Source organism: Cataglyphis hispanica, chromosome 6, assembly GCF_021464435.1.
Source record: "Cataglyphis hispanica isolate Lineage 1 chromosome 6, ULB_Chis1_1.0, whole genome shotgun sequence".
Lineage (NCBI taxonomy): Eukaryota > Metazoa > Arthropoda > Insecta > Hymenoptera > Formicidae > Cataglyphis > Cataglyphis hispanica.
The window spans coordinates 1,733,819-1,755,910 of record NC_065959.1 but is presented as its reverse complement, the minus strand read 5'-3'; the positions used below and the strand labels follow the sequence as shown (position 1 = coordinate 1,755,910).

The 22,092-nt window shown below is 32.2% G+C and overlaps 5 protein-coding genes across 10 annotated transcripts; 3 read left to right on the top strand and 2 right to left on the bottom strand.

The window, feature by feature from the left end:
- Nucleotides 1-126: 126 nt before the first annotated feature.
- LOC126850515 (putative methyltransferase C9orf114 homolog) lies at nucleotides 127-1,932 on the top strand. Of its 2 annotated transcripts, none has more exons than XM_050593627.1 (2): nucleotides 127-433; nucleotides 588-1,932. In XM_050593627.1, exons 1-2 carry the CDS (start codon nucleotides 147-149, stop codon nucleotides 1,768-1,770), a joined length of 1,470 nt encoding a protein of 489 aa, XP_050449584.1. In that variant the 5' UTR covers nucleotides 127-146; the 3' UTR covers nucleotides 1,771-1,932. The 2 variants fall into 2 exon arrangements, with proteins under 2 accessions (XP_050449584.1, XP_050449585.1); XM_050593628.1 differs by having other exon boundaries at nucleotides 362-497.
- LOC126850539 (ribulose-phosphate 3-epimerase) lies at nucleotides 1,923-2,972 on the bottom strand. Its single transcript, XM_050593669.1, has 4 exons — nucleotides 2,724-2,972; nucleotides 2,473-2,580; nucleotides 2,182-2,403; nucleotides 1,923-2,067 (listed from the first exon to the last, which is right to left on the bottom strand). The coding sequence occupies exons 1-4, from the start codon at nucleotides 2,958-2,960 to the stop codon at nucleotides 1,936-1,938; spliced, it is 699 nt and encodes a 232-aa protein (XP_050449626.1). The 5' UTR covers nucleotides 2,961-2,972; the 3' UTR covers nucleotides 1,923-1,935.
- A 321-nt stretch (nucleotides 2,973-3,293) lies between these two features.
- Nucleotides 3,294-6,263, top strand: LOC126850544 (ATP synthase subunit C lysine N-methyltransferase). Its single transcript, XM_050593676.1, has 5 exons — nucleotides 3,294-3,442; nucleotides 3,523-3,695; nucleotides 3,812-4,000; nucleotides 4,084-4,253; nucleotides 6,113-6,263. The coding sequence occupies exons 1-4, from the start codon at nucleotides 3,358-3,360 to the stop codon at nucleotides 4,225-4,227; spliced, it is 591 nt and encodes a 196-aa protein (XP_050449633.1). The 5' UTR covers nucleotides 3,294-3,357; the 3' UTR covers nucleotides 4,228-4,253; nucleotides 6,113-6,263.
- LOC126850503 (sodium-coupled neutral amino acid transporter 9-like) lies at nucleotides 4,296-13,542 on the bottom strand. Of its 4 annotated transcripts, none has more exons than XM_050593607.1 (11): nucleotides 13,471-13,542; nucleotides 11,394-11,588; nucleotides 11,100-11,268; nucleotides 10,630-10,763; nucleotides 6,480-6,637; nucleotides 6,232-6,396; nucleotides 6,089-6,148; nucleotides 5,816-5,995; nucleotides 5,438-5,640; nucleotides 5,267-5,371; nucleotides 4,296-5,162 (listed from the first exon to the last, which is right to left on the bottom strand). In XM_050593607.1, exons 2-11 carry the CDS (start codon nucleotides 11,561-11,563, stop codon nucleotides 4,746-4,748), a joined length of 1,761 nt encoding a protein of 586 aa, XP_050449564.1. In that variant the 5' UTR covers nucleotides 11,564-11,588; nucleotides 13,471-13,542; the 3' UTR covers nucleotides 4,296-4,745. The 4 variants fall into 4 exon arrangements, with proteins under 4 accessions (XP_050449564.1, XP_050449562.1, XP_050449561.1 ...); XM_050593605.1 differs by lacking the exon at nucleotides 13,471-13,542 and adding an exon at nucleotides 13,198-13,448; XM_050593604.1 differs by lacking the exon at nucleotides 13,471-13,542 and adding an exon at nucleotides 12,736-13,091.
- LOC126850506 (phosphoglucomutase) lies at nucleotides 11,155-22,091 on the top strand. 2 transcript variants are annotated; one of them, XM_050593610.1, is made up of 8 exons: nucleotides 11,155-11,302; nucleotides 15,487-15,747; nucleotides 16,156-16,594; nucleotides 16,701-16,903; nucleotides 16,987-17,188; nucleotides 17,270-17,462; nucleotides 17,575-17,758; nucleotides 17,839-22,091. In XM_050593610.1, the coding sequence occupies exons 2-8, from the start codon at nucleotides 15,490-15,492 to the stop codon at nucleotides 18,061-18,063; spliced, it is 1,704 nt and encodes a 567-aa protein (XP_050449567.1). In that variant the 5' UTR covers nucleotides 11,155-11,302; nucleotides 15,487-15,489; the 3' UTR covers nucleotides 18,064-22,091. The 2 variants fall into 2 exon arrangements, with proteins under 2 accessions (XP_050449567.1, XP_050449568.1); XM_050593611.1 differs by lacking the exon at nucleotides 11,155-11,302 and having other exon boundaries at nucleotides 15,284-15,747.
- The last annotated feature ends 1 nt before the right edge of the window (nucleotide 22,092 follows it).

Sequence of the window (22,092 nt, the reverse complement as noted above, 5' to 3'; positions counted from 1 at the left end):
GTTGAGAAATCGACGAGGTGCCCGGATTGTGTAATTCAAGCGTGTCACACTTTTGCAAGTTTGACGCGAATTTGCCCGACAGACGGAAAGTGCACGCACATTCGTTTGTTAATTTTACTCTTCGAAGCAAAACTCTCTCGTTTTTAATGAAACATTCATTAGATTGCGATACAACGAATTACTACATCATATTTTTTATACGCAAGAATATCATACTTTTATGCACAATAATATGGATCGTAAAAAATACAAGGAGACTCGAACGTGACTCGCGGCGGCGAATTTTATGTCTAACGCCACTCGAAATTTATCGAAGAAACGCGATTCTCGAGATATCGAAACCATCAAGGAATCTCGAAGTAAAACCGAAAGAGGCGTACTTCAATACAGGAATTGATAGGAATAAAACTCAAAATAAAAATAATTGCAATTGGTGAATGAATTGCGTATAATTCGTTCAACATCGATAATTATTTTCTTAAACGAATTTTTTTAAAGCATGTGCCGTTTAAAATAAATATTGTTTTTTTTTGTATATATGTATTTATGTATTGCCACGCGCACATCAAGACATTTTGACATTTTAGGTTATCTCTGCTAAGTAAACAGCGCGCATTTACAAGAAGATTACAAAAAGATTCAGCGGGCTTGGAGAAGAAAATAATGTCGGCCGCAAAGCCAGAATTAAAGAATTGGAAGGAATACAATCGCAACCGAAAGGAACTTCGAAAGCAGTGGAGGGAAGAGAAACTGGTAAAGAGGACTAAGAAGCAGGAACTCGAAAAGGAATCGAAGAACGAGTCCAACGAGCACGTGGAAGGAACAAAGCCCGAGCGGAAGGACATTTGCACTGTGAGCATCGCTGTACCCGGGTCCATCCTTGATAACGCGCAATCTCCAGAGCTACGAACATATCTGGCGGGACAGATCGCACGCGCAGCATGTATCTATAAAGTAGACGAACTCATAGTATTCGATGACAAGGGTGATGTTACGGAGAGTGAGAAAAAGAAAATTAGAAAGGACGATGCATTGGGCGAGGGTAGGCCTGGATGCCTGCAGTTGGCTAGAATATTGCAGTATTTGGAATGCCCGCAATATCTGAGGAAGTATTTCTTTCCAATTCATAAGGATTTGCAGTACGCGGGTGTGCTGAATCCTTTGGACGCGCCGCATCATCTGAGACAATCGGACGAGTCTCTGTATCGAGAAGGAATAGTCACCAACAAGCCCATAAAGATCGGCAAAGGATCTCAGGTAAATGTAGGACTTCTAAACGAAATTCATGTGGATAAGGTGCTGATGCCTGGTTTAAGAGTGACAGTAAAGATACCAGAGGGGCAACCAAATCCAAAGAAATTAAAGGGTATCATTGTGCCACCTAATGTACCACGCACAGAAACTGGAATCTACTGGGGATATACTGTCAAACTAGTTAAGCATTTGACAGAAGTGCTGACGAATTGTCAGTATAAGGGAGGATATGACTTGACAATTGGAACATCTGACAAGGGAACATCGATTGATGAAATTGAAGCGAGGAGTTTAGAATATCGCCACTGTCTCATAGTATTTGGAGGTATCGCCGGATTGGAAGCTGCTGTGGATGTGGACCCGAATTTAGATGTCGATGATCCATCCTTGATATTTCATAAATATGTGAACACATGCCCTCAGCAAGGATCAAGGACAATCAGAACAGAAGAAGCTATTCTTTTGACTTTAGCTGAATTAAGAACTAAACTAGTGTCTAAAGAAATCATTTCCTAAAATAAATAATAATAGAAACAGATAAGTACTTCATATCTTTAAAATCATATTGAATCTTGTCATGTTAGCGCTTTTTATATCGTAAATATATACAGATTTTTGTACATATATATATAAAAATGTTAAATGTTTTCTCAAAAATATTTTGACATATTAACAAAAGTCTTAATTGTTGTTGCTATTTGAATGATTATGACCCAAATAACAATTTACTGTATCTCTAAGAGTTGTAATAACTTTAGCTTGATCAGTGGAACCTATGACAGCTGTGCCAGATACAATCATGTTAGCACCAGCCTAAAAAGATAATATAATCAATATATAATTAATTAACAAATTAGTTTCAGATAAGTTAACTTGAATCTTTTCTTAATGATGTTATTTATATATTGAAATAATCTTTGATTATACCTTTGCACAGGCTTCAATTGTAGTTGGTCCAACCCCACCATCAACCTCTATATCTAATCCAGGATAATTCTCTCTTAACCATGCGACTTTCTGTAACATTGGTTCCATAAATTTCTGTCCACCGAAGCCAGGTTCCACAGTCATTATTAAAATCATATCGGCTAGATCGACATAATCTGTTATCACATCTACAGGTGTCCCTGGTTTAAGCGCTACACCAACCTATTTTAAAATTAACATATAATCCATTAATATTTCACTTAAAATATCTAAATTTTTAGATAGTATTACCTTCATTCCTGCTTCCTTTACTTTTCTACAGATTAGAGGCACATCTTCTACTGGCTCAACATGGAATGTATACTGATCCACACTAGCATCAGCCATAGGCTCGATCCACTGTAATTATTCATTTACTTTTCTTTAATATAAATTTATTTCATATATTGTATTCCAAAATTTATATTTGTAAGCATTTTTCGTGCAATTTTTGAGAAAAATACTTGTGCTAAAAGTATTAAAGTTACTCGAATCCTACATACTTGCTCTGGACTAGATACCATCATATGTGTCTCGAAGAAGGCATCTTTTATTTTACTACGAAGACATTTTACAATAGGATGACCGAACGTAAGATTAGGAACAAAGTGACCGTCCATTACATCCAAGTGCAAGTAATCCGCGCCATTGTCAAGTAACTTTTGAGATTCTTCGTAAAGTTGTGCCAAATCAGCATTTAAAATCGACGGTCCGATTTTTGCGCTCAAATGCTTCGCCATATTACTTTTTTCAAAATTAACAAAGATTTAGAAATTGCTTGTACAATTATAACACGTATATCCAGTGTATAATTCTACACTGAGATAGATTAGAAAATGCGAAGATATGTCTAATGTAGTATATCGCATGAGAGTGATAACCTAACTTAACCTGTATCAGAGATCAGCTGATCGCATATAATATCGGTTATTCTGATTTCTATCCAACACGTGGAGCGTGGAGTTCATCTGCAGGGACGAGTTAAGAGAAGACTGTATGATATGCGAAATTTAGAACATTGTATTATTAAAATGACAGCTTCGAGTTTTATTCTCATACATATTTGATATTTGAAACAATCTGTGCCTGAATTTTTATTTTACAAAGTTATGTTAAATAGCGAGATATATCATCGAAATGGAATATATCTCTGTCAAAAAAGATGATGTTACTACATCACAAAAATCATCAAAGATTGGCTTATTTTTGATTGCAGTCACAGGTTCGTTATTTTATATTATTAATCTTGTATCATTAATTTCATACACATTACTATTTTGACATTTATTTGTGCATTATTAGGTGGAATTGCAACGGCGATTAGTGTTGTGTGTTTTCCATTTATAAGTCCTGCGTTTCGTAAGATATGTTTACCATATGTACCAGCTACGCATCAACAAATAAAAAATGTTATTCAAGCATTGAATGGTCGCTCTGGTTCCTTAATTGATCTTGGTAGTGGAGATGGACGTATTGTGAGTATGATATTTTGTAATTAGGAATTGTGAGAATAGAACATTTATCATTACAAATCTAAAATATACAGAATAAGTTTTCCATTCTTAACATAAAGAAGATAATTCAAACATAGGTTCTTGCAGCAGCAAAGCATGGTTTTAAGGCCCATGGTATTGAATTAAATACTTGGCTGGTATGGTATTCAAAATTTAAAGCATTGATTAACGGTTTATCAAATGATACTGCATTTTTTAAGCAGGATTTATGGAAATATAATTTGGGAAAATATGATAATATTGTTATCTTTGGTGTGGATCAAATGGTATGATTCGTTAATATTTGTTATGACTCTCTCTAGATATTATGAAAATTCATATATATATCAAACAGTTATATCTTTTACAGATGGAAGATATTGAAAAAAAATTTAATAATGAATTGTACAAAGATTCCCTTGTGATTGCATGTAGATATCCTCTTCCTAATACACGTCCTATTACAACAATTGGACATGGAATTGACACTGTTTGGGTTTACAAGATATGTTAGAGCTGAAAGATTGAGAGATCATAAAGGTATATTCTTAAATATTCTTGAATAAATCATGAGAGAAAATGTAGAAATAATTGTTGTATATTTAATATTTTGCATTGACAGTATAAGACTTGTAGCATTAAAAATTTTAATCATACAAAAAAATAGATTTACGTCTTTATCAAGTTGACATATGTGTGTCTCTCTTTCTTGAGTATTAAATTATATTCTTCACTATGACAAAGTGACTAAATACATGTAATCTTAGGTATGTTTTCTTATATCTAATACAGTTTTCAATTTTAATGAATTCTCTTCCAAGTAATAAATTCAATATATAAATTGCATTTAATGCTTTTTTATCCATTATGTTTTTTCTTAATATAATTGTAAAACACTATAGGATTTCATCTCTCTTTCTCTCTCTTGAAGTATACATAGCAATGCATACAATTACTTATATGTAATTAATTTTAAGTATCATATAAACGCAATCACACAGATTATGAGATGATGAGATTTTAATTATATAATCAATAATTTGTAATGAAAAATTGAGCAATGAGATTGATAATTCCAATGACAGGTATACTTAAGTGAATTAATATGGAACACGTGGTTAATTTTTCTTCTTTCTTTAAAATCGACAAGTGCAGTAAACTCGGCAAAGTAAAGACGTAGATAAATCCGCTTAGAGCGCCAGTATATCTAACGATAGTTCCAATGTAAGGCATAAAGGTCGCGAACAAAATACATATAGAAACCAGTATAAGATTAATGATGAGCACTAATGACAAGCTCTTGTTGGATACTCTTTTACATATTGATGAGAGCAATTGCACACGCAGCATATATGCAAGCAAAGGATAGACGGTCATTAATTGGAAAAGTAATACTATACGAGCACCTAATGTAAAGCCATCCCACCTTTGAAAATTATTCAATAGATTCTGTGGAACAAAAATGAGTTTCAGTTTAAAGAATATGTCAAAACAAAACTTTTTTCTATTATATTAAATATTATTGTTGTTTTTATAATATTGTATATACTTACATCTTGTATGCATGATTTTGGCAGAGGAAAGCATATGTAAAATACTGCTCCAACGATGATATAAGTTAATGTGACGAGAATATATGCTATAGTTAAATCCCTTCCCTAAAAATAAAATCATTTCTATCTGATATGCATAAATGTTCAATAAGTGAATTTGAATTAACTTACATTGTTCTTTTGATTACGATTATTTTTCATTATACTGATTATAATATTGTGGATAAAGAATGACATTGCCAGCATTCCAGTGAGGGCTGGAAATGTGGGTCGTATTACCCAACTTGTTGCCCATTCGGTTTGATCCATATTAATGCCCCATGATGCGGATTTTATCAGAATGAAAATAACCAAATATATAATTGACACTGTTCCTAAAGTATTAAAATTTTATAATATTATCAATGACCATTTCAATCTGACAAATCAGAATAATATTTGTAACTATGTAACTTATTATTATTGAATGAAAATATATATATTCTCTCTTTCTCTCTCTCAAATATATTAAATATAAAAATATGATCAATATATATTATATATACTCACCGAGGGAATTAAATTTTGTAAAAAATGTCGTACTATTAAAATTTAATAATGGAAATATCAATATAGCTAAAAACCCAGGAACAGTATTGCGTAAATCCCACGCTGGTCCCAATGCATCAAATGTTTTCTCATATATTACGACAGTATCGTTAGCTTGAGTTTCTTTTGTCGGACATAAGACTATAATAATTAAAGCGATAAAATCAATCAATATTATGTAAAATAATTTTTGTTCGCGAATAATAAATTAAATTTTATATTTTTTACATTTACCTTCTGTATGCGAAATGTTCTCAGGTATAGGATGCTGCGTCGGCCAAACAGCTGCATTATCTGCAAAGCAAACATACTTCATTACAAGAGATCCATGAGAATTTATATTCTTGCGTGCGCATCTTTACAACGACAATTTTTACCATAAATAAAATTCACGCTATTGTACAAGAAATTAGCCATCAATATCCAATAAGCTATAGTTGCGCCCAGCAGCACGGCAATACTAAAGATTTTGGCAATATATTCTGCCCATTTGCCGAGATATATTCGACTCAAGTCTAGGACCTCTATATTTTCTCCTCCACCTTCGGAAACAAACGATCGATTCGTAACATTATATCGGTAAGTTGACTTGTTATTTCGCGAAGAAAGAGATCCATTCTCTTACCGTGATACGCATGTACAACTATGAGACGGTAAGCTGTGTATAAGCATAAACCGCTCATCAGTAAATTGAGGATAATCCCAGGAAAGAATCCGGCCATTCCGATTCCCCATGGCATAGTCAATAACGACGATCCCAATATTGTATTCCATATTGAAAATCTGAAAGAAAAAGGATACAAAAATTAATACCTAAATTATTATAATATTGTCACAATGTTAAATGTTATTACATTTAATATGTGTCATCATATATAAGTCATTTTCGAATAGAGATTTATTTTATCATAATTTTAATTCGAGGATTAATAATGATATAAGAAAATGTTTAATACTACAAATATCAGAGAAGAAGATTGCGAATTTGTCAAAGAATCTCTAGTCTAATGATAAAAGCATTAATGATTGAGACATTTCACTTTTATCAGTTATTTCCTCTTTGATATAATATCCATATTACGTTACTTTCATGTACGCAAACATTTCTCCCGATAATTGATTACACTTTGCACTCGAACATTCGAGCTCGTAAAGATATTCCTATCTATCTTTTCGCAGTTAAGATTCGCATTGCGCATTATAATTCGCATTATCATCAATATTTTTGGGGGCTTTTATCTAATATACGAATCCCATGACTTGAATCATCGCGAATATATGGACCAAGGACAGCGGATATCTTTATATTGCTGAACTTGATTCATCATTGTGACCAGGACAATTTCGCGAATTTTTTACGACCGAGATAATCACCTTTTTTTTTAGAATATTGGCCAAGACGAACTTTGGCAATGCGACAACACCCGATTTCACAAACGTCACGTGTCTTTTTTTCGTTTTAATTTCGTATTTATTTCATGAACGAGCAAGTTTCATCGATTGTAAAAATGGATACTTATTTTTTTATTCGTGTATTGTAAAAACAAATACGGCGCGAATAATAATTAATAATAATAAGTAATAGTGAAAGTAATTATTAATAATAATAAATAGTAAAAATAATATAAAATCACGACTGTGCGCAGATTCAATTTTATATTTTCATTAATTTTGCGCTGCACAAATTTTAATCTTTATTTTTTTAAATATGTTATTTATAACATATGTTACAATATATTTCCAAATTGACAAGTGAAAAAATGCAGTCAAATTTTTTGACAAGAGATTAATCTCCGTCGCTTTCCATCGTCATGAATGATTATACGTAAGAATCGTTTCCAAGATCTAACAATAAGCGCTCTCTCTCTCTATCTCTCTCTCTCTCTGTCTTTTGGAATTGTGGCGCTCTCATTGCGCCTGCACAACGTGCCCGGCGAAACGGGAGCTCGGCGCGGCGGATTGTCGGCTAAGGGCATTCACCTTCGACGGGGCGGTCGTCTGTTGCCCGGGCAACAGACAGAACGGTAACCCCTTTGGGCGTCCTGTCGCGCCGCGTTCTAGACGTCGCGCGGCGCGAGGCGCGCATCGAAGCGCCGAAGGAAAGGTACCTTCGTTCCCGCGTCTCGAAAACGAGCACCGCGTCTTCCCTCCCGTGGTAGACGTCGATTAAAACAGAGAATTCTCGAAATCACGGCGCCAATGTGCGTTTAAAGGATCGAGAGAGACGGCGTCACCGACGCTCGTTTTCCAGACGCGGGAACGAAAGAGACGGAGCGAGTGGACGAGGGATATTGCAGTTCGCGGAAATCGTGGCCCTTAGATTCGACGATAGAGGAGGATACGTTACTCGAGGTAGAAGATCTCGCAAGCGGGGACGATGTTAACGTATAAATGGTGAGTTCTCTGGATGTCTTTGAAAATTCGCGAGTAGCGCAACTGTCACGAGAACCGTTATTGTTCATCGGCATCTAGCGTCTGCATGATCACGTATTTAGGTTATATCACATGTCACATGTAGCGGTTATATATACACATGCCACACACACACACAATACATATATGTATGTATATATGTGTTAGATATCGATTATGTCATGTGTGAGTTTATCGCATTTATCGCACTCGAATTGATTAGACGTAAGATATTTGATTTTACGAGAGTTCATAAATTTGTTTATATATTAACTAATTAACTGATACACTTTCACGCTAAATAAAAAAACAGTTATGGTACGATTACGATTGGCTTTCTTTTATCTTTGACTATAAAGAGTATAATTAATGCAATTTTTTTTTTATTTTTATCTATTCTATAATATATATGTGTGTGTGTACAGGGTGAGCCCAAATGTTTCGGCCAAACTTTGAGATTTTAGGAAATTTAATTTTGAATAAAGTTTTCTATAAATATGTCGAAAGATGCCTTAATTAGCGCCCAAAATCCTCTGAAATCACGGTTATTTTATTTTATATATTTTATATATTTATTATTATTATTATATTATATATATTATTTTATATATTTTTACAAATATCGGGGAAAGTATGAGTTTCTCAACAAAAAATAAAAACAAAAGTTGTAGAGAATTAAATTATTTTTCAAATGAGATCAAAATGATTGTAGTAGGTTTTGAGATAACCGGTTTCAAATGTACAAAAAAATATTTTTTCGGCTATCGATGAGTTTTTTCAAAAATACTTATGCTGTTATGGACTTAGCTAATTTTTAATGTTTACCTTTCTCATTGGTTATCGCACTAAAAAAAAAAAAAAAATTTACTTTTCTGTATTGTTTAAATCAATCACCACAGGAGAAAAGTTCTACCGATAACCAAAAAAAAACACTTTTATACATTTGAAACTGGTTATCTCAAAACCTGTCAAACTACAATTATTTTGTTCTTATTTGAAAGATAATTTAATTCTCTACAAATTTTGTTTTCGGTACTTTTTGTTAAGAAACGCATATTCTTTTGTAAAAATATATAAAATAACGTGATTTCAGAGATTTTTGAGCGCTAACTTTTTAAGGAAATAATTTTCGATATATGTTTATCGGAAACTTTTTGTTCAGAGTTAAATTTTCTATAAAATCTTAAAGTCTGACCGGTACGCTTAGGTCCACCTTATATATACATATATACACATATTTTATAAACAAAAGTAAAAAAGAAGAGATGCATTGTCGTTATACTTTCATGTTTTATATATAGCACTTTCTGTGACACAACGGGTTGTTTTGGAAAAAAATTATGTTTCCTAAATCTATGTGTTGTTTTCCAGCACAGATATAATTAGCTATCAATTGCACGAGTTAATTGTTGTTTTATATGACTATTCGTACATTATCTTAACGGCACTCTCTCCTTTTGGAACACAAGATTACTTAAACGCGATAATGTTTGAAATATAACTCTATCATACACAATTTCGCTCCTTTATGTACGGTATCGCTGGCGATGAAGAAGAAATCAATTTCCAAGATGCGCTGATGCAAGTTACAGGCCCATTGCCATCAGCCATCTATGGGAGATAAACGAGTCATGCGTCATAACATGTAAAAAAAAAAGAAAAAAAGCCGCGATACACACTGCTGTATCGCAAAATATGAGCAGAAATATGATAAACAATATGAGATAAACATTCTAATTTACCACTGATAACACCTCGTATCGATCTCTTTCTATTTCTTTCTCTTCTTCGTGTGTACATATTGTAAAATCAGCAGATTTTATGACAAGGAAATTATTTTTCAATCGAGAGCACGTGAACCTGCACTGTGAAAGGAGACGATAGATAGATTTCTCTTAATAGAGTCCTCTCTGTAAGAGGATTCCACGTGTGAAATTTACATAAGAAAGATTTCGGAATTGATAAATATGTAAAATATGTATTATTGAAAAAGTTATTATTACGAACCGTGTCAAATATTAATACAGGAATATATTTAAACGAGTGTTTTGATAATAAAAATAATAAAACAATTAAAAGACATCCTATTAAATAATTTAAAATTTGACATTTCGAAATACATTTACTCTACATCTACGTAGATAATAGATATAAATCATGTATATAATGATCTATTGAATTTAAGACTCGGGAACTTGTGTGCGATAAAGCGTATCGCTCGGTGATTCAATTGATTTTAAGAAACAGTTGATTATCACGCAGCATGACCATCATTAGTATCATCATAGTGACGCCTGTCTAGAAATGTCCGATATCCGATAGCTCGTGCGCGTCGAGACGATTCCGTATCTCAAAATACTCACATAGTGACCAATGAACTCTGCTTCAGCTTGAGATCCTTGCACGAGGCATTCACCATGTCTGGTTGAAATTGTGATCCACGTGTAAAATCTATCCCGTATGATTTTTTCGGATCGACATTTTCGTTTGTTAATATCTGCAAAAAAGAACGCATACGTGTGTAAAAGATCGAGAATGCTGCATTTAGATGCTGCATTCTAGATCCGCGCGTTCTTTTATCGAGATTTTCATCATTATATTGTTATTTTATATATTTTTTAAATATATATATATATATATATATATATATATATATATATACAATAACAATATATTGGTGGAAATCAATATATTATCATTTTACATATATTTTAAATATATATATATATATATATATATATATATATATATAATGACAATATATTGATGAAAATCTCGATTTTTTTTTTAATATATCGTTATTTTATTTTTACTATTATGTTATTCTTTTTACCAGGTCGATGTTACGCGCCTCGTAATTCTTCTCATGGATGAGATTCACGTTGCAAGGCGAGTGCGCCGCTGCCGAAAGATATAACTCGTTATTCAGCGTTAGAGGGGGCGGCCTTTTTGGTACAGCTGTTAGGGTTGTGCTATAACTGGTGGTGTCGATGCTCCCATATCTAGGCAACACAACGAAGATGCATCAAGTCACGTGTATGTATCTCCTATAAATAATATAAATATAATATTTACATGTCTTAACATAAAAAAGAGAGAAAGGGTGAGAGAGAGAAAGATATCGTACTTGAAAGAACAGCCAGCGGGGTTCGGATCTAAGTCGCTATCCAAGTCATCGGATATCGTCGATAGTTCTAGGCTCGTGCGAGATTCCGAGGAGAGAAACGGTGTGCTTTCGGATCCGCTGTCTCGTGGAGAGGTATCGCTACCACCTCGGTAAATGCGAGACTTGTACATAATACGTTCTTGACGATTAAAGTCTCTGAAAAAGAGTTTAAGGAGGCATATTTGTTTGAACTTTCGAAAAATGAGTACATTTTCTAGACTTTTTGCAACGCAACGACTTGATAAAAACTTTTTATTTTTTTACAATATTAATATAATATTATTAAGTACTTAAATAAAAATTTTCAGCTTAAAATTTTTTTTTTAAGGTATGTAAATATTTGCAGATTTATATTTTCATGCACGGTATGCATGAAAGCTCGGGCTTTCTACGTTCGATGAATTGACTTTAAATTTTGCACGCGAATTCCTAATAAAATTCCGCAACTATTAACGAAGCCTTTTTTAAATCTGGATTCCTCATTTTTTTTGTAAACAAAAAAGATGGATTTATAAAAAAACGAAACTTTTTTCAATATATCGCCATTTTCTTATTTTTTCTTTTTTTTTAATTTTGAAAAGACGCTTGTACAATAGATAATTATTAATGTTTAATAAAAAAAATTTTTGATTTCGAATATGCTAAATGAAAGTTTTCATGCACACTATGCATGAAAATATAAATCTGCAAATATTCGTAAAATTAAAAAAAAAAATTTTAAGTTGAAGATATTTATTTAAGTATTTAATAATAATGTATTAATATTGTAAAAAAAAAAGTTTTTATCAAATTGTTGCTGCAAAAAATCTAGAAAATGCATCAAAATGCTCATTTGTGAAGGTTCAAACGGGTATGTCTCTTTAAACCTTCAACATTTAAGTAGATGCAATTTTCTTTTTTTTTTTAACAATTTATAAAATAAGTACACTTACTATGCAATTAAACGACGCGTCATTTTATTGTTGTGTTAATGAATTACAAGATCCATATTATACACATTACAAGATATGTATTATGCACATGTCATTTTTTAAATAAAAATATCAAATGTACCGTTTAATATCGTTCACAAGGTGCGAGCGGAGATAGCGGATTCAATAACTTATTTCTCAAAGCACATGTACAGTTTTATCGAAACGATAAATGTATCTTTTTTTTTTCAAGTTCAAATTACAGCCGATGATTAAAAAGGAAAGAACCACACGAAAAGTTATCGTAAACTTAGCGGAATGATGTTCGATATCAGTGAACCTTCCGCGACTCTATATAAGTCGTAGGGTAAATTGAAAAATTTCCAACTCACTCTATCTATCTATATCTCTCTCTTTTCCTAATGTACAATCAATCCGATTGATTTCTTCTCATTCCGGTGTGGAAAAATGACCGAAAATATCGTCGGTTTTAAAACTATTCCCTGATAACACACGGGTACTATTGTTCCTGCGCGAACGCGATCGATTGGAAAACTGGGTTTTGGAGCAAGTTGATCTCTGTTTTATAAACTCGCGAACTTTATATCAGCCATCCTTGACTTAACACTCTCCTTCCACCCGTTTTTCAGTAGCCACCAGCGCGCGCGCGTGTCGCTAAAAACCGACGATCGTCGGTGTTGATCACAAAGTGATCGCAATATTTGCCATGATTTTTGTTGCCTTCCCTCTTTCGATATCGATTGGGCAAAAAAAAAATCGCATTGACGTATTTGGCGCTATTTTGTGTGAGATTTTATTTTTTAAACTGTTGTAGGTAGAAATAGATAACCGACCTTTGATCTATGTCGCTGAGTTAATCCATATTCTTGACGTCATTTGACTGTTAATTTCGTTACTTTCTCATACTTCCTATACGCGAATTATGCTATATAATTTGCAAATAATTTTATCCATGTGATGTGATGTTTAGAATAATACGAGCAGCTAAACATATATTAGTACACTTCTCGTAGTATTAGCGATACTAATTAGAGTTTACTGAGAGAGCCTCTTCAGCCAAACGTAGACAACTAACTGAATAAAATGTTTCACATAGTCGTACGTACAATTTCTTCTCCAATAGTCAGTAATCTTGCACTGAATCATAAATAAATAAATATCCCTTAATATGCCCGGAAATCTTATCTCTGAGGATGAAGGTTGTTTAAATATTCTAAAGAAGTGTCTGTAAATACTTTACGGACTATCTGACGGATCATATTGGCTCGTGACGTAAATCTTTAAAAAAAATTAAAATTGTATCTTGTTATTTTTATGTTTACCTTTTTTTAATTAATATTAAGGCATTCCCCAGAAAGGCAAAACCCTTATGAAAAAAATGTTTGTATTAGTGATAGTTAACAAGTACACACATTGAACAACATTTGCAAAATACAGAGTTTCTTTTTTTCTCGAGCGCTATTTTTTGTAGAAGTTAATAACGATGATGTTTACTTTTTATTATTTCCACTTGAAACATCGAACTTGCGACCCTATTCATTTATCTCTCAACGATGTGTATTATATATATACAATGCCCGAGAAATCCTGTACATTTGTTATCTTAATTTGAAGCAATATATGATCCGTGACGTCAAACTCGTGAATTAAACACGCGATTGCTATTATGTTCGATGTCCAGTTTAAGTTTAGTTCTAAATAACGAATTATCATGTTAATGTAATTGTTTTTTTTACTTTTATCAATTATCGAAAATGATAAAAGCGCGAATCCCGAAAGATTATATTCACAATATATTTACAAATCGGAAAAATCGCGACATATATCTATCTCTGTCTCTAGCTCTCTTTTTTCCTTGTTTTTAATTTGTAGGCATAATTTATTTATAAATCTGTTATCTACGCACTGTTATGTACGCACATATGATTACGAATACTGTTTATTCACAATCGTTTTTTTTATTTCTTCGTTTGATAGTTGAAATATGTTAAAATATATCATTTTGCTATTACGACCGAAAATGACCAAATTGAATCTGTAGAAATTAACGCAAACTAAAGTTTATATAATATTTTTCACTTCTCTTGAAATATAGATATCTTCTATTAATTTTTATATAAGAATGTATATAAATTCTTGATATTTCAATCGTTATTAAAGTAAAAATAATCTTATTCACGGCATACATTATTATTTATCCAGCATCTTGGATACAACTACAACAATTATAAAATTATTATAGGAATCTTTACATTTATATGGAAATATAAAATAATCTTAATTTTTTTACTTAGCAAAATAAAAAATTTATTAATATAAAAAATTGAAAGAAAAACGGCTTTTATCGAAGCTCTCTTTCATATGAAGCAGCAAACTTGTTTACCTTACAAAAATATTTTTCCATAAATCTTTTCGAAAACGAAGCCTATGCATTGTCAGATATCGGCTTGCGACATTAAATATGAAGTTTTAAATCCGTTCGATCAAAAATTAGCAAAGACTTGCTTATTTATACAAGCGAATTAAAAATTGTATTTATAAGCGGGAGTCACACTGTATATCGCCAAGAAAATTTTATATTTCCTGGCAGTACTGATAAATCTTAGATCTGTTCTTTATCTATATATTCTCTTCTTCTTCTTATCTTTTCTCGTTTCTTTTCTTTTTTTCGCACAATATACTTTATAGCGTACATTTTTTAATTTCAGAAAAAATCAGAGAACAATCGTAGAAATATTTAAATTTCGCCGTTTAATTTACTCTGATTAAATTTCCTTTTTTTTTCTCCCACGAATCGTATATTTTTGAAGCATTGTTATACATGCGATAGGTCCCTTGACCTATCTATGCAATTTCGACGTTTCGACCATGCGTACATACACGTGCGCGACAGCTGGCGCGCGCAATCTTGCAAGATGGCGGCGACCGGGCGCCTATGCCCTTGCATGTCATTGACAGACAAAGTTCAGTCTGCCGACAGTTGTTGGGTGGCTATTACGAGAGTACGATCTCTCCTTTTGATTCGCACGTTCCTCGATTACGATACATTCTCTTCTAGTTTCATCTAATTACATCGTTTTTTTTTTCTTTTACACCTTTTCCCATTTGCAACGCGCTTGCAGAACATGACCGTGACAACGACACCGGTGACGAGCCTAACGGTGAACACCCGGGTGTACGAAGGCCAGAAACCGGGCACTTCGGGTTTGCGTAAGGCCGTCAAGGTCTTTCAGCAAGAACATTACACAGAGAATTTCATCCAGGCGATATTGCAGGCCCTAGGTGATCAGCTGACCGGCTGCACTCTCGTCATCGGCGGTGACGGACGGTTTTACGGCAAAGAAGCAGTGGCGAAGATCATCCGAATCGCCGCGGCAAACGGGGTAAGATCGATCGACCGGTTCGAGCCTTTTGCGAAAATTCCATGAGATGCTATACACGCGGATTGAATTATGTGCAAGGCAATTGTGGCAATATTGCAAGACTGTAAGAGATAAAGAAATATTGATGCAAGCAACTGTCATTGAACAATTATAGTAAGCTTGATATTTGATATCAATAATGCATACATGTCTATATATAGTATGCAATGTATCTTAACTTCATCATTTTGCTGATTTTTATAATACATGTTATTTAATTATTTGATACTGTAGCAATTTTATGCGATAAAATTATACAAGTGAGTTTAAAAAAAATTTTATAAACAGTTATCTAGAAATACTTATAAATTTAAAAAGAAATTATAGTATAAAAACCAATTAGATTATACAAAACTATTATTTTTCTAGGTAGGAAAATTGATTGTTGGTCAAAATGGCATTCTTTCAACGCCAGCAGTATCAACTATAATAAGAAAGTATAAAACACAAGGCGGGATTGTCTTAACCGCATCGCACAATCCTGGTGGTCCTGATGCCGACTTTGGTATTAAATTTAATTGCGATAATGGTGGTCCTGCTCCAGACAACATAACAAATAAAATCTATGAGATTACTAAAACACTCCAATGTTATAAAATTATTCCTGATATTAGCATAGATATTCATAAAATACAGAATGTTTCTATCGAAGTAGATGGTAGATCATTTACTATTGATATAATTGATTCTGTGAATGATTATGTGGAACTTATGAAAGAGATTTTTGACTTTACAAGTATTAAGAAATTATTGCAAGGCAGTGTGGATAAGCCAGCATTTAAAATTCTCATCAATTCGATGAATGGAGGTTAGGCTATTACATAATTTACATATATTACTTCTCTGTTTTTATAGAGAATTTTGTCAGATCTTGTAAACAGAGATATTATAATAAATTTTTTTTTGATTTTTAGTTACGGGACCGTATGTAAAAAGAATATTTAGTAGCGAATTAGGCGTTGATGATACGAGTTTAGTAAATATAAAACCGTTAGAAGATTTTGGTGGTTTACATCCCGATCCAAATTTAACTTATGCCAAAGATTTAGTGATTGCTGTAAAAGAAGGACCGTATGATTTTGGTGCCGCTTTTGATGGAGATGGAGATAGGAATATGGTGAGTAAAATGAACATAATTTAAAAACTCTAAAAATCTTTATAATTAGAATATTGTTTTAATAAATTTTGTTTTGCTTATAGATTTTGGGCAAGAAAGCTTTCTTTGTTACTCCCTCTGATTCCTTAGCAGTATTAGCTGCTAATTTAAAATTAATTCCATATTTTCAAAAAACTGGCATTAAAGGATATGCTAGATCTATGCCAACTGCTGCAGCTGTCGATAGAGTCGCCATTAAGGACGGAGTGAAATTCTTCGAAGTTCCCACTGGATGGAAATATTTCGGTATGTGACATTTTTACTTTGCATTATTACTTTTAAAAAATCTGCAAGTTACATATTAATTGTAATCTCTTTAAATTTTAGGAAATTTGATGGATGCCGGAGATCTGTCATTATGTGGAGAAGAAAGCTTTGGTACCGGTTCTGATCATATTCGCGAAAAAGATGGAATATGGGCATGCCTGGCATGGCTAAATGTCATTGCAGGACTTGGGAAATCTGTAGAGAATATTTTATTGGATCACTGGAAAGTTTATGGAAGAAACTTCTTCACTAGGTATATAATGATGATTTTTTTTTACTATCCTCACAAATATATTTAAATATTCCCCAACTCTCAGCGATCCTCTATTACTTTTTCAAATTTTTAATCTTATTATCGAATTTAGATATGATTATGAAAATTGCGACTCTGGAAGTGCAGATAACATGATGCAGAGCCTTGAAGTACTGATTCAGAAATCAGAATTTATTGGCAGAAAGCTGCAGCATGAAGGTAAAGAATATGTTGTTAAGCAAGCAGATAATTACTCCTACACGGATCCTGTTGATGGTAGCAAAGCTATGAAACAAGTATGTGTTCTATGATTATATTTACTATGATGCTCTCATATTTTCAAACTATAGTTTATTATATCGTTTTGTACAATTAGGGTTTACGGATATTGTTCGAGGATGGTTCTCGCATTATATTTCGCTTATCCGGAACAGGAAGTTCAGGCGCTACTATCCGTATGTATATCGATAGTTATGAGAATGATCCAGCTACTTTCGAGAAAGACGCACAATTGGTGTTAAAACCTTTAATTAATATCGCATTAGAATTAAGCGAACTTCGTCAATATACTTGCCGTGACGCACCAACTGTGATTACATAAAACATTTTGTTTTTGTTTTTTCATCACGCGACATTGTTTCTCATATAAAAGCTGTTCAAAAGAATTTATAAAGTGAAAAGGTAAGATTTCACATCGGTATAAATTCATTTGGGTTGTAGAGATTTGCCCAATTTCATAATCGTCAAAATCGCAAAGCAATAGCATAAAATAATCATTGCTGACACCAATGAACGAATTTTCCATTTTTATAAATTGTTACCGGGGGTTTACGATTCCATCCACATAATATTTATATATATCATGCGTATTGGACGAAAACTTTTCAATATGCATATCTGTGAGTAGCAACTAAAAAAATATTTCAAAATTATATAATATTAGATATTTGCTATAGATGTTGTTGTGCTTGAATTTTTGTATTTCAAGTCAATCGTGAGAAGATGCAACTTAAACTTATTTAGATCTTACTTAAATATTTATGTGTACAAGAGGAATTGTTCCTCAAGCATCAAGAGATGACTCTATAATCATCTCGAATTCTTTAATAGGAATTTGATTAACATAACTTATACATATTACTCATATATTAATGAGTTAATAAACATTAATTGTCTTTTTATTATAATTATAAATTAGATATATCTGGTATATGTAGATATTCTACATGTGCTAGAAAATTTTTTTGGAAATATTTTGTAACATAATATGTTACAAAATGAAATTGTTGATATGCAATAACACTTATCTACTTGTTATGCCACAACATATTAATTAAAAGAAAAAAAAATTGTAATTCACTGAGTCCGAGTCATAAAGAAATACATAAAAAATGCATAGACATTCTTCGAAAAAAATTAAGCGCGAAAAACGTTCTGTATCTATTAAAAATCATGTTGATTGTACGTAGTCCGACCGTAATGTGTGCACATCTTTCACTTTTTATTAATAGCAACTTTTATTAATAACATTAAAGCCACGAAAATCTTTTGATATACTTATATTTCTGCAGCCATAATTATATATTGCAATAATGAATATCATCACGTGCATTCCGGTATGTAAAAATATAATTTGTAAAAATCACGGTTGAATGAACAAAATGGATACATTGTCAATCTTCCAAAGTTTATGTCTATCCACGATTCACATCTGATATTCTTGTTATAGTATAATTTTCATTTGTTTTTTTATCCATAATTTTCAGTGAAAATACTATCTAATATTTAATTTGTGATGCTCTAGATAAACTGTTAATTTAATATGCAATATCATTAAATTTTTACAATCGGATTAATATGTGAAAGTATTTTTTCTTTACTTTTTTCTAGTTTCATTAATTGTACAGTGTATAAAGGATGTAGAGACTGAAGTTTCACATCAGATAGCATAATATTGGAGGATTAACAAAAACGTAAATTCAATATTGTCTTTAAGGACCAGTCTTTCCACATTTAACACTGATCTTATCACTCTGACTGTATTAGAGTTAGTGTTATGATCTAGGCAGAGACATATGAAAGAGATTTATTTTTCAAACGAATATGTCATCTCCAAAGATGGAATGATTGGTCCTGTGAGTTGAGAATATAGCGTAATAAATAAGAATAAGCAGCTTTAATTTTATTATATGCCTTTTATGAGTTAAATATTTTATTGAGTTAAATTAAGTGATCTTTTATAAACAAAGAAAAAAATATGTCACTGCAATTCATAATGAATAATAACACCATTTTGAAATTCTGATGATATGGCACATAATATTTTCAATATCAAATATGTGAAAGTTAGATTTGTGCCTAAAGCTGTAGATTTATTTATATAGATAAATTTTTATATTTAAATTGGAGCAGGAAAAGATATAAGAAATTTTTTTTACATTCTTCTTGTACAGTAGCATATGTAAAACAGCCTATGTAAAAATTTATATACTACTTATTGCAACAGTAATATGGAAAGTGTAATATGGAGAGCATATTAAAACTAAAGCATCAAAGTTTTTGTAGATAATAGTGTACAACTGTAAAAATTTTTCTTTTTTATCAAGGCAGTCATCCATTTATCTTTTTTAAAATTCTCACATTAATATTTTTACATAACAAGGTCATTATTGTGATTCACAGTTTATCGTTACAGCTATAGACTATGCATATGATTTTTTTCAAAATTTCATTCTATTTATTCTCTCATTACATTTACTTTGCCATAATCGCATCGTGCAATTTTTCTATAAAAAGTACATGCTTTGTTATTTTAGCTTCTTTTGAAACTGTATACAGCTTGATTCTGACATTCGAATATCGAAAGAAGTATGGATACTTAAATTGGTGAATTCTCCAAAACCTGAGAAATAGCCATAAGAATCTTTGTCACAATTTCTCAGAATTTTGGCGACTCCAGATATAGCGATGTAGGTTGCAAATTCGTATTTAGCGCGATACTCAGCGTCTTGTATAATCTCCAAGTGTAAGTAGTAGAATATCTCTCTACATGAAATGTGAAACAATTATAACGGAAATTGTTTACATGTTATTAAATTTATGTTTATCTCTCAGAACCGTATATATATGCGGATAACACAATTCACTGAGTATCTCGTTAAGATTAATCGATAGAATAGAATACGTTTACGAACTTGTGTATAAAGAACAGTAAGATGACCAGAGAAAAGTATAAATTTCTTCTAAGAAGAAAGCAAAATCGTGCGAATAGCCAGAGAAAAAGTTTGTGCGAAATTTTAAATGTAATAACAATATATCCACATAAGAAGAAATGAACAATAGATAGTAATACGAAACACATTTGATAGATACGAGAGATACATGTTATTATTGTATCCCTCGCGAGTTTAGTGAATGTCTCGGTTTATCTTACATAATTATTAACAGTCGCGCAAATGTATTATATTACTAGTTTCTTTCCATATTTCTCTTCACTTCGTCTTTGCTTCTTTCTTTTGTATGATATTTCACTACGGGCTATTTGAAATATCACGTAAACGTCATGTTTATTGCGGATCACTTCTAACGAAAACGCGTGATCATGATTCATGTTTCATTTTGAACGAATTGGTAAACATTTCACGAGGTGTGTGTGCGGCGAATATATGCTGCGAAAAATTATATATATAAAATCAGAGGGAAAACAGAGAGAAAAGGAAACAATAATGTAAATTGATTTTTTCGTTCTTTCTAATAAATGCAGCGTGTTACGGAGAGATTTCGCAAGGCATTTATGTAAATAGTTGATGATGGTGGAGGAGGAGAAGGAGAAGGAGATACTTAGGGACCTGAGCCGACACACGCCCCCGTTTGATCTGTTAATTACGTCCTAGAGAAGTGGATACTCTGTGTACTCTGTAGAACGTAATGAAGATTATTTAACGCGGCGGCGATGTCACAGAGACCAGCACAGAGACTGCCGATTATTATAAAGATATTAACATGTAACATTTGTATCATAATATCATAATAAATACTAATTATATCATTATAAGTATATGAATGCGTGGCTGCTCGGAATGCACGTGGTATGATTCATTATGCTGTATTATCATTTTTTCTTTGTTACTGTGCGCTGCATTTTTTATAATTTTTTTGACGATAATTTTTAATAGTCTCTTATCAATTTATCGAATTTTTTTTATCAGCGAATTGTATTGAAAAATATATTATTGTACTTACTCTTGTGTCATCTAGTATCAAATGCGTGGCTTTATCATTTCCTGTATTTGCCTCGAAGTGCTATATCGTTGTTGCAAATAAGAAAGTCAAATATGTTACGTTTGTGCCGAAATCCGAAACAAGATTCTTTGCATTGTAACCATACGTAAATGTAAACATACGTTCTTTGTGTGCATATTAAATGATTACGTATAATCTGAAAAAAGGCGACGACTCTAATCCGACTTATAATAATAAACTTTATCTCATTGAATCCGTGTAGTTACTCCATATAGAAATCCCGTCAGGGAGTGAAATGTAGAAATATGTGTATAACATATGTTCAAATATAAAAAAAAAAAAGAAAAAAACTCAGGTTAGTGAATAAAATGTAATATAATCTCAAAAT

Excerpts from the sequence above, each read along its gene's own strand:
- LOC126850515 (XM_050593627.1), top strand. The coding sequence starts at position 147 with ATGAAACATTCATTAGATTGCGATACAACGAATTACTACATCATATTT. Across the intron at positions 434-587 it reads AATAAAAATAATTGCAATTG|GTTATCTCTGCTAAGTAAAC; the intron begins GTGAATGAATTG and ends TTGACATTTTAG.
- LOC126850539 (XM_050593669.1), bottom strand. The coding sequence starts at position 2,960 with ATGGCGAAGCATTTGAGCGCAAAAATCGGACCGTCGATTTTAAATGCT. Across the intron at positions 2,581-2,723 it reads TGGTATCTAGTCCAGAGCAA|TGGATCGAGCCTATGGCTGA; the intron begins GTATGTAGGATT and ends GAATAATTACAG. Across the intron at positions 2,068-2,181 it reads CAATTGAAGCCTGTGCAAAG|GCTGGTGCTAACATGATTGT; the intron begins GTATAATCAAAG and ends TTATCTTTTTAG.
- LOC126850544 (XM_050593676.1), top strand. The coding sequence starts at position 3,358 with ATGGAATATATCTCTGTCAAAAAAGATGATGTTACTACATCACAAAAA. Across the intron at positions 3,443-3,522 it reads ATTTTTGATTGCAGTCACAG|GTGGAATTGCAACGGCGATT; the intron begins GTTCGTTATTTT and ends GTGCATTATTAG. Across the intron at positions 4,001-4,083 it reads TCTTTGGTGTGGATCAAATG|ATGGAAGATATTGAAAAAAA; the intron begins GTATGATTCGTT and ends TATCTTTTACAG.
- LOC126850503 (XM_050593607.1), bottom strand. The coding sequence starts at position 11,563 with ATGTACAAGTCTCGCATTTACCGAGGTGGTAGCGATACCTCTCCACGA. Across the intron at positions 6,638-10,629 it reads CAGAGTTCATTGGTCACTAT|ATTTTCAATATGGAATACAA; the intron begins GTGAGTATTTTG and ends TTTTTCTTTCAG. Across the intron at positions 5,163-5,266 it reads CAAAATCATGCATACAAGAT|AATCTATTGAATAATTTTCA; the intron begins GTAAGTATATAC and ends TTTGTTCCACAG.
- LOC126850506 (XM_050593610.1), top strand. The coding sequence starts at position 15,490 with ATGACCGTGACAACGACACCGGTGACGAGCCTAACGGTGAACACCCGG. Across the intron at positions 17,189-17,269 it reads CACTGGATGGAAATATTTCG|GAAATTTGATGGATGCCGGA; the intron begins GTATGTGACATT and ends TTTAAATTTTAG. Across the intron at positions 17,759-17,838 it reads GTAGCAAAGCTATGAAACAA|GGTTTACGGATATTGTTCGA; the intron begins GTATGTGTTCTA and ends TTGTACAATTAG.